Here is an 18,653-nt window from a genome sequence, read left to right as displayed (position 1 = left end):
TGCATGAGCGGATGTGGCAAACAATAAATTTACTATTGAACTCAATGGCCTTGGTTTGGGATTCAAGGTTTAGTCTGTTGTAAAAGGTAGTTCATTATATCCAGGTCTGATGGAAGTGCAGCCAATTGTACTTTCTAACCTTCTTCCTAAGACCCAGTCGGATCACAAAGACAACTAAATTGGTTTCATCAAAGACCTTCTGGCCCAAGGTATTTGTAAACTGTGGGAATAAGAACATGTTCAGGTTCTTAAACTGTTATTAAATCCTGATTATTAAGTGCTTTTGAAAATGTTCTCTGAAATTGGTTTGGGCAATCCACTTCTTACTGGATGTAGGATGCACAAAACTGGTGGCAATCTGTCAGTAAGTTACCATTCTCTCAGGTACTCGACTTGGCTCAGTGATACCACTCTTGGCCAAGTCAGAAAGAGATCATAGGTTCAAGTTTCACTCCAGAGACTTGAGTATATAATTTAGACTGTTGTATGAATATGAAACATGACGAATTTTTGAACGACAGAATGTTTACGTCTCCAAGTCTTTTATTCATAAGATCAGGCTGTTAGGACAATGCAGGATCATTTGTTAAAGTGCATTTCCCCCCCTCCCAAGTATTTACGATAACTGTTTCCCTACACCAGATACATGTACTGGACTGAATGGGGTGGGAAACCAAGAATTGTCCGTGCCCACATGGATGGTACGAATAGTGCTGCTCTGGTAGACAGAGTGGGGCGGGCCAATGGACTTACTATTGACTATGCAGAGAAAAGACTCTACTGGACTGACCTGGACACATCAATGATTGAATCTTCAAATATGCTGGGTAAGAGGAAATTCCAGACTTGGTTCTAAAATGATTTGAGGTAACTTGTGAATAAGAGCTTTTTTATTGTTTAAATATGGAACATATAAGAACATAAGAAGCCGGAGCAGGCCACCTGGCCCCTCGAGCCTGCTCCTCTATTTAATAAGATCATGACTGATCTGATCATGGACTCAGCTCCACTTCACTGCCCGCTCCCCATAACCCTTTATTCCCTTATCGCTCAAAAATCTGTCTATCTCCGCCTTAAATATATTCAATGACCCAGCCTCCACAGTTCTCTGGGGCAGAGAATTCCATAGACTCACAACCTTCTGAGAGAAGAAATTCCTCCTCATCTCAGTTTTAAATGGGCGGCCCCTTATTCTGAGACTATGTCCCCTAGTTTTAGTTTCCCCTTTGAGTGGAAATATCCTCTCTGCATCCACCTTGTCAAGTCTCCTCATTATCTTACAAGTTTCAATAAGATCACCTCTCATTCTTCTGAACTCCAATGTGTATAGGCCCAACTTGCTCAACCTATCTTCATAAGTCAACCCCCTCATCTCCAGAATCAACCAAGTGAACCTTCTCTGAACAGCCTCCAATGCAAATATATCCTTCCTTAAATACGGAGACCAAAACTATATGCAGTACTCCAGGTGTGGCCTCACCAATACCATGTACAGTTGTAGCAGGACTTCTCTGCTTTTATACTCTATCCCCTTTGCAATAAAGGCCAACATTCCATTTGCCTTCCTGATTACTTGCTGTACCTGCATACTCACTCTGTGTTTCATGCACAAGGACTCCCAGGTCTCTCTGTACTGCAGCACTTTGCAGTTTTTCTCCATTTAAATTATAATTTGCTTTTCTATTTTCTGCCAAAGTGGATAACCTCACATTTTCCCACATTATACTTCATCTACCAAATTTTTGCCCACTCACTTAGCCTGTCTATAACCCTTTGCAGATATTTTTAAGTCCTCACAATTTGCTTTCCCACCCATTTTTGTATCATCAGCAAACTTGGCTATATTACACTCGGTCCCTTCATCCAAGTCATTAATGTAGGTTGTAAATAGTTGAGGACCCAGCACTGATGCCTGCGGCACCCTACTAGTTACTGTTTGCCAACCGGAAAATGACCTATTAATCCTGACTCTGTTTTCTGTTAGTTAGCCAATCCTCTATCCATGCTAATATATTACCCCCAATCCCGTGAACTTTTATCTTGTGCAGTAACCTTTTCTGTTGCATCTTATCGAATGTCTTCTAGAAATCCAAATATGACCTGATAAAAGGTTCTGTGTGGATTTTGGCTGATAAGCTTTATTAATATATAAAAACAGAAAATGCTGGAAATCTCAGGGGGTCAGGCAGCATTTGTAGAGAGAAAGCAGAGTTAATGTTCTTTTTTCCAGTCCTACTCGGGTCCCCTCCCTCACCTCTTTGGTACATTGATGACTGCATCGGTGCCGTTTCCTGCTCTCGCCCTGAACTTGAAAATTTAATTCACTTGCATCCAATTTCCACCCTTCACTCACCTTCACATGGTCCATCTCCGACTCTTCTCTTCCCTTCCTTGACTTCTCCGTCTCCATCTCTGGGGTTAGGCTTTCGACCAGTATCCACCATAAGCCCACTGACTCCCACAGCTACCTGGACTACATTTCCTCCCACCCTGCATCCTGTAAGAACCCCATTCCATTCTCCCAGTTTCTCCACCTCTGTCGCATCTGCTCTGACGATGCCACCTTTCGCACCAGTGCCTCTGACATGTCTTCCTTTTTCCTCAACAGAAGATTCCCCTCCGCCGTGGTTAACATGGCCCTCGACCACGTCGTTCTATTTCCCCGCACCTCTGCTCTCATCCCTTCCCCTCCCTCTCAGAACCATGACAGGGTTCCCTTTGTCCTCACCTTTCACCCCACCAGCCTCCACATTCAATGGATCAGCCTCATTAAAATATCCACCACCTCCAGCGTGATCCCACCACCAATCATATCTTCCCCTCCCCTCCCCTCTCAGCATTCCGAAGGGACCGCTCCCTCCGCGACACCCTGGTCCATTCTGCAGTCACCCCAATAGCCCCTCCCCTTCCCACGGCACCTTTCCGTACAAACGCAGGAGATGCAACACCTGCCCTTTTACCTCCTCCCTTCCCACTATCCAAGGCCCCAAATACTCCTTCCAGGTGAAACAGCAATTTACTTGCACTTCTTTCAATTTAGTATACTGTATTCGCTGCTCACGATGTGGTCTCCTCTTCACTGGGGAGACCAAGCGTAGATTGAAGTGACCGCTTTGCGGAGCACCTCCATTCAGTCCACAAGTGTGACCCTGAGCTTCCGGTCACCTGTCACTTTAATTCTCCACTCCATTCCCACTCTGACCTCTCCGTCCTCTGTCTTCTATACTGTTCCAACCAAGCTCAACATTAGCTTGAGAAACAGCATCTCATCTTTTGTTTAGGCACTTTACAGCCTTCTGGACTCAACATTGAATTCAACAATTTTAAAGTGTAGCTGCTTTGGTTCCCTTGCCGCCCGCCCCACCCTCCCTGAGCCTGTTTTTTCTCCTTGTCTCTAATGGCAGTTGATCATTATCCTGCCATTCACACCCAACTTGACTAATGTTTTTCTAACTCCTGGTATTACCATTTGAATTTGGGCCATCATCCCTTTTGTCTCTCTAATCTCTCCTGTCTTCCAACCTATCACAGACCTTTCCATTTGTTCTTCCCCTCCCCCTTTCAGTGCTTGTTAAGAATGTGTTCTTTCCGGACACTTTCCAGTTCTGACGAAGGGTCATCGTCCCGAAACATTAACTCTGCTTTCTCTCCACAGATGCTGCCTGGCCCGCTGAGATTTACAGCATTTTCTGTTTTTATTCCAGATTCCAGCATCCGCAGTATTTTGCTTTTGTATTAGCTTTTTTTAATGTGCTTCTTTGAGTTGTTTCTGAAATCTTACATTGAAAAAAAACAGCTGTACATTTTTCATACCAAGTGTTTTACATACCATATTGTCTACTGGGGCCATCTGTTCACAGCAATGTCATTTTAAATTTGATACTCTCCAATAGTATATGTGGCAGTTATACCACCTCCTAAAACAAATACTTCTGAACTTGGGGCCACTAGCAGTTATTGCAATTCTTCTGTGACAGTGATTCAGAAAGTACTTCATTTGGTGTTTCATGGATAATTTCTTGGAAAATCATTTCAATTAAAAAAAAACTAATTCTATATTCAGTTCCAAACACAAATTTCACATGTAATTTTTTTTCAGCGTGTTTCTGCTACTTTCCTCAACTGATGTTTTCTTTTAGCGTACCTAATGTTAATGTTTGCATGCTTGGTAGCCTTGAATAGATGCAAATCTCAAAATTTCCAGGACTCGAATATCTTTATACTGGCCGTGCCAGTGCATTACTGATAGCAGTGATATGAGAAGAAAGCTTCAGTTATATGCCTGCTCACATCAATGATATACAGGAAATAGCAAAACTCAAATACTAGCATGACATTTTGCTTTTCACCCTCCATCTGAGGTCAGTTTCTTTGGATTAAGAGTTGATGGAACAGTCAGCTGCTTTCAGTGCATTGTACCGCAAGGAGTTGTTTTTTCTTCAAAGCTTCTTTAAAAAAACAAATAAACATAAACTATGGGGGTAATTTTCGCCACCATTGGATGCCATTTTTTTGGCAGCCGGCGATTTTTTTTTTTTGAGTAATCTGTATTTTGCATGTTTCAACAAAGGTTTTACGCCGATTGTCAACGCCAAATTCTTTGGCGGCAGATCTTTTGCCGCCGGTCTGCATTAAAAATGGATTCTGCGCTGTTTTTGGCCAGTTGTGCAAGTTTCCCCAACAATGATTTTTTTCCCAGAACGGCGCAGAGTGACCTGAAGTACCATTCAGAAAAACCCAACCTGAACTTGAGGAAATCGGTGCTCAGGCCCGCTACAATCCCGGGCCGAATGGCCTCCCAGCTCCCGGCCCGCTGTAATCCCAGGCCAAAAGGAATGCAGAGTTTAATCCATTTTTGCACTCATCAATGTGAATGATCTAAGTCTTCAATAATGAAGGACTTTTTATTTTGGAACCAGGTTCTTAACAATTCATTCTCATGTTGGTATAGAAAAGATCAGAAGGAGATTAAACCTCCTCTCCTTTGGCTCAAATATGTGCTTAACCCCGACCTCAGAAAAGCTTCCCTTGTCACACCATTGTGAATTTTTCCACTTCTCACACCAGCCATTCTATCCACTTTCTCAGTGAAATAATTTTATTTGGTGGCTAATTGTATCTCTTATGGGCCGTTTTGTACTGTGGACTTGTGCCTATTAGGAACTGCTGATGCACAACGTGGCCACATGAAACACATATCCCATTAATGCAGGAGCTTGAAGAACCATCACACAAAGTGGGATGCCATCCAGGAGTCTGTGGATTTGGCCCAACCCTTTCCATCCTTTTCCAGTGATACTAATAAATGGTTATGTTAGCTTAATGGTTATGTTTTTAGGCCAGCAACCTAGATGTCATTTAGTTCAACATCCAGCATTGCAAGTTGCACCAAAAGCTGTACCATTGCTAATAGTTTTATAATAGACTGTACCCAATAACATGAAAACTGTGTTAATGACAGAAGTAGAACTAAAATTACATTAATCAAAGACAGTCATCATTGAGGTGCCATAAATCACTGTGCATCCCGTCTCCACAGTGTTGACTCTTTGCACCTGTTAGTGTGAAAATGTAATGTTGTGTTGCTTTAATTCAAAAAATAATGTACAGGATTTTGGTTAAATTTTTTAAATAAGTAGGTTTATTAAACATTTGTACAGTACAGTTGTACTTAACTTTTAACTTTAATAACTAATACATGTTGTACCAAACTTTTCAATGAAGAAACAAACAAATAAGCCATCTCTCCTCCCCCTTAGCACTGTGTGCCACTCCTGCCCTTGTTGTTGCCTCTATCCCTACTCATTGCAGTGTTGCAGACTTCTGCTTCCTTGCTCGCCCCCCCCCCCCCCGACCCCAGGGTTTTTTCTGTTTTCTTTCCGATGGCACATTTGTTATTGGTGGTTTCTGACAGGGACAGACCTAGAAAATGTCATTGTGGAAAGCCCAGGTTCCTCTTCAGACTCTTCTTCAGCCTGTGGATCAACCCCTGACTTTGGTCTGGAGGTTAGAATGATAGTGGCAGCATGACAGCCTGGGTGTGCCCCCTTATTGCTGCTACTACCTCTGCCATTCCCTCCCTCATCTGTCCTGACAGTGTTGCCACCTCTAATGACAGTCCCGCTAATTATACCCTCACCCCACCCAAAGTTTCCAGGAGCGATCTCGTTAGCTGGATGCTCTCCCTACTCATCTCCATGAGCTGTCCTATGTTCCCTGCATCCTGTATTTCAGGTTCAGCTCTCCCTCCCAGCCTCCTCTGCCGTCTCCCAGTTGTGGCTTGCTGTGACACACTGGGACCAGCAACCTCAAACCGTACACCTTGAAATGTCACGTCGGTTGAATCGCTCAGGAAAGGGCGTGGAATGCTCGAGGGGTTCACTAGCTCCAATTCCAGTGCAACCATCTCAGTATCGAGGTCTTCCTGCTGCCCTTCATTCTCCTGATCTGGATGAACAATATCTGGACTGGCGGCTTACTGATCATGCTCTTCTTCTACTTCAGGTGCATCTTCTGTCTCTTCCTGATGCGTAACATCTGCAAAACAAAACAGAGCAGATGTTTGGTTCGCAGCAGGGGAGGAAGCGGAAGCGTAGACAGCCCACACAGTACTTAACATTTAGCCAACCCAGACTCTGCAATTTGCAGGGCTTACCCTCTCTCGGTAACCTGGGCCCAGCGTCCACAGTGGTGATTGATCTCTTGTGAGATTTAATCATACCAGTGATCCTCTGTTCCACGGCTGTTAGTTGCAGCCTACTACAGTTCTTCACCTCCTCCAGTTTTTGACCTTTCTCGGATGATCTGTGACACCATCTTCTGCAAAGATGAAAATAGAACTTTTTAAAGAGAGGGTCCTTCTGCGCGCGCACACGCACACACACACACACACACACACACACACACCACACTTATAAATGTTATTGCAGTGCATAAATATAAATTTAAATAAACATATTAATTGGAGTGACTGCTTGTCCGAGGTCCTGCCACTTTTTGAGCTGTGCGCCGCTTCTCGGGGTAATGGACAATGAATTAAACTCTTCTGCAACTTGGTCCCAAACTTTTGCTTTCAAGCACATCCCATCTCCTCTGTTATGTCTACCAGGGGCTCAATTTCTTCTGCTAAAAATCTCTTGGCCCTTGCAGCTTCCCCTTTTCCTTCTCTCTCCCTTTTTCCTTCTCTGTCCCCTTCCCTTGCATCCATCTTTTGAAGCTGTAATTTTAGTCTCCAAATCCAGCTCTGATATCAGTGGGCTCTCACCTTTGATCCAGACCAGGCACACATGTCACATGTCACATGGAGCAAGTGATTTTTTTTCCCCCCCCAGCGCAAGTGCAGACTTTTTGGTGCACAGAATTAACTTCGGGTAGCGCGGCGCCAAAAATAACTTTTACTTTGGTTTTTACCGTTTTGGTTTTTTGGCGCAAACGGGCAAAAAAAAACATACGTTATTGTACGCGGGCACTAAAAATCAGGGAGGTGGAAAATAGGAGCCAATGGTTTTGAGTCACTAGATGTTGGTGCAAAACCAAGGAGGCCCACATCTTGAGCTTCGCCAACTAGCACCAATACCAGGCCAAACTGATCATTCCATGTTGCCCTCTTGGTTTCATATGAAATCAACAATAGTAATATACTTCTAAAATATTGCACTTTTTATGCATTCAGCTAAATTGGTTGCAATAAAGTAATAGATGGCTCTTTTGTTATTCACCATTTAAGGACAACAGCGTGAAATCATAGCTGATGATCTGCCCCACCCCTTTGGACTAACACAGTACCGAGATTACATCTACTGGACTGACTGGAATCTTCGCAGTATTGAGCGTGCTGACAAGATGAATGGACAAAACCGTACTCTTATTCAGGGACATTTGGACTACGTGATGGATATCTTAGTTTTTCATTCTTCACGGCAAGATGGCTGGAATGAATGTGTGCAAACCAATGGACACTGTTCTCATCTTTGCCTCGCTGTGCCAACTGGGTATAGGTGTGGATGTGCATCACATTACAGTCTTGATGACAATAACAGAACTTGCAGTTGTAAGTCTTTATTTTTGTTGCTTCAAAATTATGTTTATTATATATAAACTTTCAGAGCTACTAAAAACCTTTTTAAACCTATTGCAGTCAGTTATCTCTAATAATAGATACAGGGGCTATAATTTAAAAACAAAATTAATAAATAGCAGGCTGCAGTAGATGCTGTTGAAGGAAAATAAAGGCCTCATTGGCAAAAGTTACTGAATATTAAATGCTGTAGTAGTCAACGTTCCCTATTGTCTTCTTTTTTTGTGCATGGTCCCTTTAACTGGCTGCGCGGCCCATTCAAATTTTCACGTATGTGTGGTTATTTCCATTGGAAAAAGCTGGTGAGAAGCCTGCGGTGACCTCCAGACTGTTGCGCGGCTGTGCAGCTTAGCGGTAACGCTGGTAGCAGTATATTCACACCACCTGCAGGATTATGAAACTAAGAAATGTTACCGGCATTTAAAGTAAACTGATATTTTTAATGAAAGTATCCCATGTTTTGCACATTACTGTTGCTTCAGAAGTTCATACTTTGGATAATTCTAGTAATTACATTACTGTAGCTGATCTCATTTACTTATTTAAAAAAATATGTTGGTCCAGATTTTGCAGTCAGCGGCACTAGCCATTCATTACACTTGCTATTGTCCAGACTTTCTGTGGGAACTTGTGGTGATGAGAAATCCGAAACAGTATAGTGCCCTCTGCAGGGGATCTGGGACCTGTGTGAACAGGGCAAGCAACTGTGTCTCTCCTTAACCATTCAGAATGAAGAATCCTTATTGAGCCATGCAGAGTCTAAACCAGGAAGTGTAATTTAGAATATTTAATTTAATGCCAAATCATGTACAGAAAGCAAAAAAAAGGGATTGAAAGAAAGAGATGGAAAGGAAAAGTAAAAAATACATAATTTAAAAAAAAAATATCCAACAATAATTATAATCTGAAGGAATGAGACTCCTCACTTGTAAAAGAGGTTGTTTGGCAGTAATTAAGACTTATCATGCTGTTAAAAATGTATTTGTACTCCAACGGACGAGCCCCAATATTTTCTGGTGTGTTTTGTGGTTATCTATCACGTAAGTACAGCAACTTCATGCTCTTCCATGTATTTGAATGCTGTGTCTCTCAGTGAGATACCGGTATAGTGAAGGTTGTGGAGGAGCAGCGTAACTCAGAGAGCAACTTCCCGAATTCCGTGTTTAACTGCACATGTACTGTCGCCAGAAGTTGCTGTCTGATTTAGTCTTTAGTAACGGTGAGCAGTGATCGCCTCACTATTATTTTTACCGCAAAAACCACGCCAACATTTTTGATACAGTTTTGCAATGAGATTTACTTTAGCGGTTTTAACCCTGTAGCAGTTGTTTGCTATGGATCATTGTAAAAATATTTGGTACTTATAATATTTTAATTATTATATATGTTTAATTTGTCTTTGCTTTTTTAGCACCCATCAGCTTCTTGCTGTTCAGTCAGAAGACTGCAATTAGTCGTATGGTGTTGGATGAACAACAGAGTCCAGACATCATTTTGCCTGTACATGGTTTGCGTAATGTGAAGGCAGTGGAGTATGATACTGTTGACAAGTTGATTTACTGGGTAGATGGACGGCAAAATGTCATCAAAAGAGCTAGAGATGATGGCTCTCAGGCAAGTGTCAGAAGGAATCTTTCAGAAGGGGTGCCTACCACAATGGAATTACTGTTTATCTTTGATTAAACAGGGTTTACAGCCCTCCTCCACTCTGTTTTCTCCCATTGTCTTCCCACCTTTCCTGAAACATTGACACAAAAGGTGTGGGATGATGCTACAGAGAAAGAGCGGTTCCTTTTTCATGTGTGAGTGTCAGCAGGCCTAACAATTTCTATCCTGTCTTTGGTCGACTTTTTCATTTGCCCACTTTCCTCAGGATCCACCAACTAGCAATCAGAAACAAGAGGCGTGGCTAATGTTCGTTCCCTGCCCCAGTTGAACCTCTAATCCTATCCAACTGTATCAGTAATCTCAACACAGACCAGAGGTAAAACGTGGGACCCCTCTGGTTTGTGTTGCTCAGTATCATCATCCCTTATATTTACCCACTGGATATTGGGAAAGTCCTGAATGTATATTTGTAATGGTCCGGAATTGCACAGCGTACAGCATCGTAAGCCTTGGCCCCGCAAGTTCCGGGTTTCCGCATGCGCAATGCCTTTTACACGAACCAAAAGTAAAATCATTTTTGCTGGCACAGAGTTGCCCAACTACTGCCCAGCAAATGCCCACGAAACCCTCACGCCTGGTAAAAGCAGGCACAGGGCCTGCTTTCACCAGTGTATGAGTTAATATAAAAGTTAAATTAAAAATGTAAAAATAAAAAATCATCCATAAACATTCAACATTAGTTTATGTAAATTTTGGCCTGGATTAAAATGTTTTAAATTACTTTTTTTTTAAATTACATTTTTATTGTAAATACTTCATTAATGGAACTTTTAATTAAATTTGAAAATGGGAATCTTATTTTTTTTATTCCACTTATGTTAATTATTTAATTATTTGGGGATTCTCCATATGCTTCCATTTGCAAATGGAATCCCCATAAGCATGATGAGTAATCACCCTTTTTAATTGGTTGACCTGGCCCACACGATCCTCAGAATGCTTCTGAACCACCTGAGTCCTTGGGATCTGTGGGCCTTTATGCAGGCATACGCTTCCAGACCCATCCCTCAAGTTTCCGAAGCCCGGGAGCCAACAGGTAGGTTTGGATTTTTTCCTGGGTTGGAGGCGTACTCTGGAGGTATGCTTCCGACTGCAAATTCCAGCCCAATATGTGTGTTTCTGTGCAAAATATTTTGCGACACAAAAGTAATCCTCACTTACACATCTTCTGTTGACTGATCTGCTATTCAGATTATTTTACAACTCGTATTGCACTGTTAATAAACATCTTACACCAGAAAAAAAACCTTTATCCTTGGATATTCATCTATACATACAGTCCTGTTTATTGAACTGTCTGTGAGATTTCTGCCTTGATCATCTTTGTATTTGACATTATATGAGCTTCCCCGAGCTCTGAACACCTCTTGCTGCTTTTCAAAGCATCACAAGGTATTTATCCTGGAGTTCACTTTAAATGTGCTTTAGTCACACAATGCCTCCGTCTACCAACATACTGTACCGTGAAGTGATATAATATGAGCAGCTGCCCAGTTTTTTCCGTAAGAGAATTATTTTTGGTTGTGCCATTTGATAAAAGCCAAGTTGTGGTCGTGAGTTTCCTTATCAGGAAATGAATTAAGAGTGAATCATCCCAGCCTGTTTCTGCACACTTTGATCCTGTGGCAGTCTAGCAAGCTGACTCCTCAGGAGACAGGTGGGGGGTAACTCAGTACTTGGTTTCAATGCCTTATGATTAGTACCTTTTGGTTCAGTCAGCCTGAAACAGAGGTCTGATGGAAACATCCATCAGTGATCTGAAATTCTGTTGAATTAATGACTGGAATTAAGGCATTGAGTTGTGGGCACAACCTCCACATCTTGATATTACGGAAGAAGAAATTTTTCTCTTTCAATTATTATTGTCAACTTTGTCTATTGTACAATTTTAAGCCGAAGATTTTTTCGTAACATTGTGCTTGCGTTTCAATTCAGAGCAAACAACTCCACTTCAAAATTAGCACAGATTTTGCATATCAAGTTGGTGTTGTGAGGATGTTATGGCATTTTCCCATCATTGTGTACAATGAAATCTGCTTTTATTTTTCCACCTTAATTCGTTGTTTATTTATCTAGGCATTTGTGGTTGTTTCTGGGCCAAACCAAAACCAGAACCCAGTTATACAGCCTCATGACTTGAGCCTTGACATCTACAGTCGAACTGTCTACTGGACTTGTGAAACATCCAACACCATAAATGTTAGCAGGCTTGATGGAAAGCCCATTGGAATAGTTCTTCGTGGAGAACATGACCGACCAAGAGCTATTGTTGTGAATGCAGAACGGGGGTAACTCATTTTCTGCAGTGTGTTTAGTACTGAAGTGAAACTTAGTGATCAGTGGAACTGTTAATAGCCTTATATTGTAATTTGCTTATTATGCGATTGAATGGATTGACATTCATAATGAAATTACTACCCATTTAGTGTGAGAATTCCAGCTTTAATTTTTTTTTACCTTAGTCTAGCCCATAAGGAACAGTGGACCCCAGTAAAAAAAAAAAAATGGAATGTCAGTGGAGTAACTTAATGCACATTCTTTTGAAAAGTTTTTCTCAATGGCTCAGGTGGTGTAGGCAATGAGTATCTGCTCCTAAATTAATTCATCCTCCTCTCTACCAACTCTCTGGATCCCTCCACTGCTTCTGTGCTTGCAGACTGCCTGTCCAACATTCAGTCTGGAATGAGTCAGATGTTTCTCTAGCTAGATATTGAGAAGCCCAAACTCCATACTCTCCCCCATTGACCCCATCTCCTTGTCTAGCCTCGAACTGATACTGCAGCAGACTCGTCATAACCTTGGCGTTTTGTTCGGTCTTGAACTGAATCTCCAACCCCATATCCTCTTGCCCACAAAGACCGCCTATTTCCACCTTCATGACATCATTTGCGCCTACCCCTCCTTCAGTCCATTTGCATTAAAATCCTCATTCATTCTTTTGTTACCTCTAGACTCAATTATCCCAATGCTCTCCTAACCTCTAACCATGCTAGTGAAACTCTTAAGAATTATTGCAACATCAATTTGTTCCTCTTTTTTTGCAAAATATATTTTGTTTCAACTTGGATAATTATACTGGTTTTATACATGAGGTAATGTATACCCTAGCAGCAATATCCTGATTTTAATGCTCCTTTGTTGTGTATTGAAATGTTATGCAGGTACATGTACTTCACAAACATGCAGGAAAGGTCCCCAAAGATAGAACGTGCAGCACTTGATGGTACTGAAAGAGAAGTACTATTTTCAACTGGATTGATCCGACCTGTTGATTTAGCAATTGATAACAAAGTGGGGAAACTTTTCTGGGTTGATGCCGACCTAAAACGCATTGAAAGCAGTGATTTATCTGGTAAGTTTGAGATCATTCTCTCTTCTATTAAATGACTTGCAATATTCTACTGAAATATGAAATGAAAACTGGTTTCTAGTTTTGAGTTTCAACGGCTATATCCAGTGAAACATTGAAATCCACCTTTACTAATGCTTCTGTCTGTCTTTGATCTTTCTTGTGTAGCTTAACAGGACGAGTGAGTGTTTTTACACTAGAAAAATCCAGCATTTCGTTGTAATATTCTCATTTTGTAATTTTGCCTGTCAGTGACTTTGAAATATTGAATTTACTTGGATAGAAGAAAACCAAAGAGGATTCTCAAATTGATCACGTAGCCAAATTGATAATGGGGCAGTTCAAAACTGCAAGGTAATCTCCAAATATGGATAACTATACAAGTTTTATTGGCCCAAACATTCAGTAAGTGATATTATAGTAATAACAAATGTGAGGTCATCCACTTTGTAACTAAAAGGGTACTTTCTAAATGGTGAAAAACTAAAAACAGTGGATGTCCAAAGAGACTTGGGGTCCAGGTACATAGATCATTAAAATGTCATGGACGGGTACAGAACTAAAATCAAAAAGGCTAATGGAATGCTTGCTTTTACATCTAGAGGACGGGAATATTAGGGGTTAGAAGTTATGCAGCAGCTATACAAAGCCTCAGTTAGACCACACCTGGAGTACTGTGAGCAGTTCTGGGCACCACACCTTAGGAAGGATATATTGGGCTTGGAGGGAGTGCAGCGTAGTTTACCAGAATGATACTTGGACTTCAAGGTATAAGTTATGAAAAGAGAGTACACAAATTAGGGTTGTATTCCCTAGAATTTAGAAGGTTAAGGGGAGATCTGGCCGAAGTTTTCAAGATACTATAGGGCACAGAAAAGGGGAGATAGAGAGAAACTATTTCTGGTGGTTGGGGAGTCTAGGACTAGGGGGCATAGTCTAAAAATTAGAGTCAGACCTTTCAAGACTGAAATTCGGAAACACTTCTACACACAATGGGTGGTAGAAGTTGGAATTCTCTTCCGCAAACAGCAATTGATGCAAGATCAATTGTTAATTTTAAATGAGAGATTGATAGCTTTTTGTTAATGAAAGGTATGAAGGAATATGAACCAAAGGAAGGTATATGAAGTTAGGTTGCAGATCAGCCATGATCTCATTGAATGGTGGAAAAGGCTTGAGGGGGTCAATGGCCTACTCCTGTTCCTATGTTCCTAACGCTTGGATCAAAATTCCTCTTTTGCCATTTTAAAAGTAGCTTTAGCCATTTTAAAAAGGATTAATGTCTCTGTTACAATGGAGAGAGGAATTTGACATGACTGTGTGAAGCATTTGTACAGTAACATCATGTACGGAACCAGGCCTGATTTCTCCCTAACCCAGGGTCACTGAGACCCATCGTGTCCCTGCTATTCTCACCCCAGGAACTCAATGCAGACCAAGGATCAAAACCTGGTCACTGGGACTAGTCACAAAGCTTTTGATGTTGGCAATTTTTGAAATGGAAACTTTGAACTTCGAACTTAGTGCTGTGTGCCTGTTAGCCTAACATTCCCTCGAGATTGTTGAGATTTGCGGAGGTTGTCCGTTCCAGGTACGGACTGACTGGTGATACTGGGCGGAACAGGCTCGAGGGGCTGAATGACCTACTCCTGTTCGTGTGTCCCCGGCGAGGTCGGGGCGAAGGAGAGGCGAGAGATTGTAGAGGGATGTGATCGGGGCCCAGGAGAGGCGCGAGTTCGGTGCCCAGAAGAGGCGAGGGCCCAGGGGCAGCACGGGCCAGCCCACACGGCAATATGTGCGCGCACCAGGTCCGTGCAGCAGAGCTGCTCTCCAGTCGTCTTGGTTAATCCTTGCTACTGGACCAAGACCTAGCTCTGTCAAGCCCGTGTGGTGGCTGGTGTGCAACGGCCATCACACGTTAAAAAAAATCCACGCACAGGCATCTTACTCTCTTCAAGATTGAGTTCGGGACCGGGAATTTTAGATCCTTCATTGAAACACCTGTGAACTTCTTGACGTGGAAGCAAGTCATCATCGATTCAAGGGACTACCTATAATGATGATGTACGGTAACAACCATGCCATTATCTGCAATAAACCAGCAAGGGGCCATTTTACCAGGACACACTGGAATTGAAGTTATAAGTTTGGTACTGTTAGAATTGTCAATCAGAAAGTAAGTAATGTAATACATCATCAGTTGTGCAATGGAAATGTGATTGGTTGAAAGGGTTTGGTAGTCTCAGCTCAGTTCCTTGTTGGTAAGGGCCGACAACACTAAACTGCACCTATTTTGGCACTAATGTCTCTGAGAGGAAACACGACGGTTGGTGAGTGAAAAAGTTAGTAAGAGGTACTCGTCTGAGATTTGAGCTGAGGCAGATTCTTGGGACTGAAGAGAGAGTGTTTTATGTTTTACGTTGCATCCAACAGTTCTGTACCTGGCTTAGAAGTGCTTGATGTTGACACTCGATACCCAAAACAAAAAGCGTGAATAATTCTCAAAACAGGTGATGGGGAAAGAAATAACAGCAGACTTTGGTTTTGGGTGTACCTGGTGAACTACTAGCACTTTGTCGTATTCTGTATCAGTGTGTACTGTATTTAGCATACAATTATGTGGACAGATACAAAGACAAAGCTACTTTAGCTGTGTCTTTTCCAACCTCACGTTAAAAGGGTTTATTCTAAACTAGTAATAAAGACTCCTAAACCATGGTTTGATGAAAAACATTGTTGTGGGTTTTGCTAAATAAAATAATCAAAAGGGAGCATAATTTAATCTAGGTTCTAATTGGGAAGATGCAGATACCCTATTACTTTGTCAGCTCAAGACAATATGAAGACTGGTTTTCATAGCCGCAGGAGTATACCTTAAATCCTTAGTTGCCCTTCATTGTACATACATGACAACAGGACTAGGGAAACATAAAGAATGTTGCGTGATTTTTTTCACCTGTATCAAGTTAACTAAATGAAATCTGCTCCTTTTATTATTTGTAAAACTAAGCAACCAGATTCATTGTACTTCTAACTTGGCACGCATTCAAATTCACATTTTTCTTTTTAATCCTCCCTTCGGGTAAAAGAAAACTTGCATTTATATAGCACCATTCATGACCGCAGGACGTCCCAAAGCGCTTTACAGCCAACTTTTGGAGTGTTGTCACTGTTGTAATGTAGGAAATACGGCAGCCAATTTGCACACAGCAAACTCCCTCAAACAGCAATGTGATAATGACCAGATAATCTGTTTTATTGATGTTGATTGAGGGATAAATATTGGCCAGGACACCAGGGATAACACCCCTGCTCTTCTTCGAAATAGTCCCATGGGATTTTTTACGTCCACCTGAGAGCAGACGGCGCCTCGGTTTAATGTTTTGCCCGAAAGACTGCACAGGACTGTCGGCCAAGGCTTATGTACTTAAGTTTCTAGAGTGGGAGTTGAAACCACAATCTTTTGACTCCAGCGAGAATGCTACCATAACTGATCCCTAGGAAAACTTCCATTTTGTTTTTATTGATGTTGGCTGTTCAAAAAACCATAGAGTTCTATTAGAATGCAAATTCCTTAAACTTAGAACAAGTACTTTTTTAACAGGACAAGAATTTATAATGAGAAATTCTTGCTACTAAATACAATCTGCATTCCCATTGATTTATTTAATATTACCAAATGACTTCTGGTACCTCATCCAAGTGGCCATTATTCACGTGTGAGCCTAAACGATGAGTATTAGCGTGTTCAACAATATTTAATTTTCTAATTTTTTTTTTGTCATTATTACTGAGCATCTGCTTTTAAATTTCACTAGAAAAGGCTGTATTCATGTGAAATTTTATTCGTGGTCTTCATATGAATGTTATGCTATCCTGGAACGAGAACAAAGGCTTGATATTCAATGCCTATCACATCTCTAAGAATCATCTCAAAGCACTACATATGCAATGAAATAATGAAATACTTTGAAGTGTGGTGACTGCTATATAGGGCTACCTGGCAACCACTTTTAGCACATGAAGATCTTACAAATAGCACTGAGATGTATGACCAGTTACTCAGTTTTGGTGGTGATTGAGGGAGGAACATTGGCCAGAACACTGGAAGATCCCTGCTTTTCTTCAAGTGTCATGGGCGTTTTAATGTCCATGGAACTGGCACATGGGACATCAGTTTAACTTTACATCTGAAAGATGACATTTCTGACAATTTAGCAGTGATGCTCTGGACGAGCAGGCTAGATTATGTGCTCAGATTCTTGAGTGGAACTTGAGCCTCCAACTTTAAAATGCAGAACCAAGATTGCTACTTACTGAGCCAAAGTGATGAGGAATATCTTATTAGTTTGGAAGGGAAAAAAATATCACCATAAAGAAACAAATCTGATACAAGGAGGGGAATTTTAACCCCAAAAAACAGATCAGTTGGGTGGGAAGTTAGAGTTAAAAAAACGCAGTAACTATTTGTACGATGTCTCCCTTCTGCGCATGCATCTCCCGACGCGTGCGCAGAAGTAAGAGTTAGGACAAATGTCACCAACTCCGCCGACGCCCCCCCCCCCTCAAGCACAATTCCTACAAAACCTTTTCTGAGCATGAGTCCAATACCACATTGCCACCACTAAGGAGCCGAATGCATCTCCCGAGCGGGTCTCGGGCCCCGAGCCTCCCACAGCGCCGAGTGGGCCACGGGCCCCGGGGGAGGGGGGGTGGGGAGAGGAGAGAAAGCTTTGTGGGGGGGGGGGGGGGGGAGAGGAGAGGAAGCTTTGGAGGGAGGGGAAAGAGAGGAGAGAAAGCTTTGGAGGGAGGGGAAAGAGAGGAGAGAAAGCTTTGGAGGGAGGGGAAAGAGAGGAGAGAAAGCTTTGGGGGGAGGGGAAAGAGAGGAGAGAAAGTTTGGGGCAGGGGGGAGGAAAGAGAGCTTGGTGGAGGGTTGGGGAAAGAGAGACACAGGTGGAGGGGGGTGGGGATCGGAGGGGAGAAAGGGAACTCGGGGAAGACTGATCCCGTTCTTCCTACTCCCTGGTGCGTGCAAGCTTGGTGCATGTGTTACAAGGGGCATCATTGGGATGGATGAAATCCAGAAGTCACGACACTGTCACTATTTACTTCATGCCCAATAAAAATGCTGTTAACACTCCGCACATAATGCCCCATCTATGTGGGGGGGAGGGGGGGGATGTTGTGTAAAGTCTTGCGTTTGGGTAAAGGTCTTCAGCTGGCGGAGGGATGCACTTACGCTGGAGTAATGGACCTCGGCTGGAACTTGGTGTCTTTTGGGGAGATCTATCCTCTGGCTTCTGAAGTCAAAATGGATCGAATTACAAATTGGAAAGTCACTCCGAACTTGGGCTGGGCGGTTCCAGTTATACACTCCAGAGGAACTTCAGGGTGCGGCTTATCCTCCAAGGGGACCAATCGGCAACAGGTTTGGAGAGCCAATCAGAGAAACGGCTGCATTTCAGTTAGTACAAATAGACGCATCCTTAACAAAAACAATCCTGACTGCAACCCGCCCACTTCCAGTTTTAGCGGAAACTGGACGGGAGGCAGCAGCCC

General features: G+C 42.2%; 1 protein-coding gene and 1 long non-coding RNA gene across 3 annotated transcripts in view; one reads left to right on the top strand and one right to left on the bottom strand.

The window, feature by feature from the left end:
• lrp5 (low density lipoprotein receptor-related protein 5) overlaps positions 1-18,653 on the top strand; it is a 229,763-nt gene that overhangs the window by 189,171 nt on the left and 21,939 nt on the right. For both annotated transcript variants that reach the window (XM_070899615.1, XM_070899616.1), the window contains 5 exons: positions 643-827; positions 7,727-8,050; positions 9,489-9,691; positions 11,822-12,033; positions 12,907-13,097. In XM_070899615.1, the coding sequence (XP_070755716.1) occupies positions 643-827; positions 7,727-8,050; positions 9,489-9,691; positions 11,822-12,033; positions 12,907-13,097 (1,115 nt within the window). The remainder of the gene's footprint in view (positions 1-642; positions 828-7,726; positions 8,051-9,488; positions 9,692-11,821; positions 12,034-12,906; positions 13,098-18,653) is intronic.
• Positions 6,426-18,653, bottom strand: part of LOC139280106 (uncharacterized) — a 58,045-nt gene continuing 45,817 nt past the window's right edge. Inside the window, exons 3-4 of the long non-coding RNA XR_011596621.1 lie at positions 6,656-6,819; positions 6,426-6,537 (exon numbers count right to left, since the gene is read on the bottom strand). This is a non-coding gene — a long non-coding RNA (uncharacterized lncRNA). The remainder of the gene's footprint in view (positions 6,538-6,655; positions 6,820-18,653) is intronic.

The sequence above is a fragment of the Pristiophorus japonicus genome, chromosome 14 (genome assembly GCF_044704955.1).
Source record: "Pristiophorus japonicus isolate sPriJap1 chromosome 14, sPriJap1.hap1, whole genome shotgun sequence".
Classification (NCBI taxonomy): Eukaryota; Metazoa; Chordata; class Chondrichthyes; family Pristiophoridae; genus Pristiophorus; species Pristiophorus japonicus.
The sequence above is the reverse complement of the archived record's forward strand: the minus strand, read 5'-3'. Positions and strand labels throughout refer to the sequence as shown.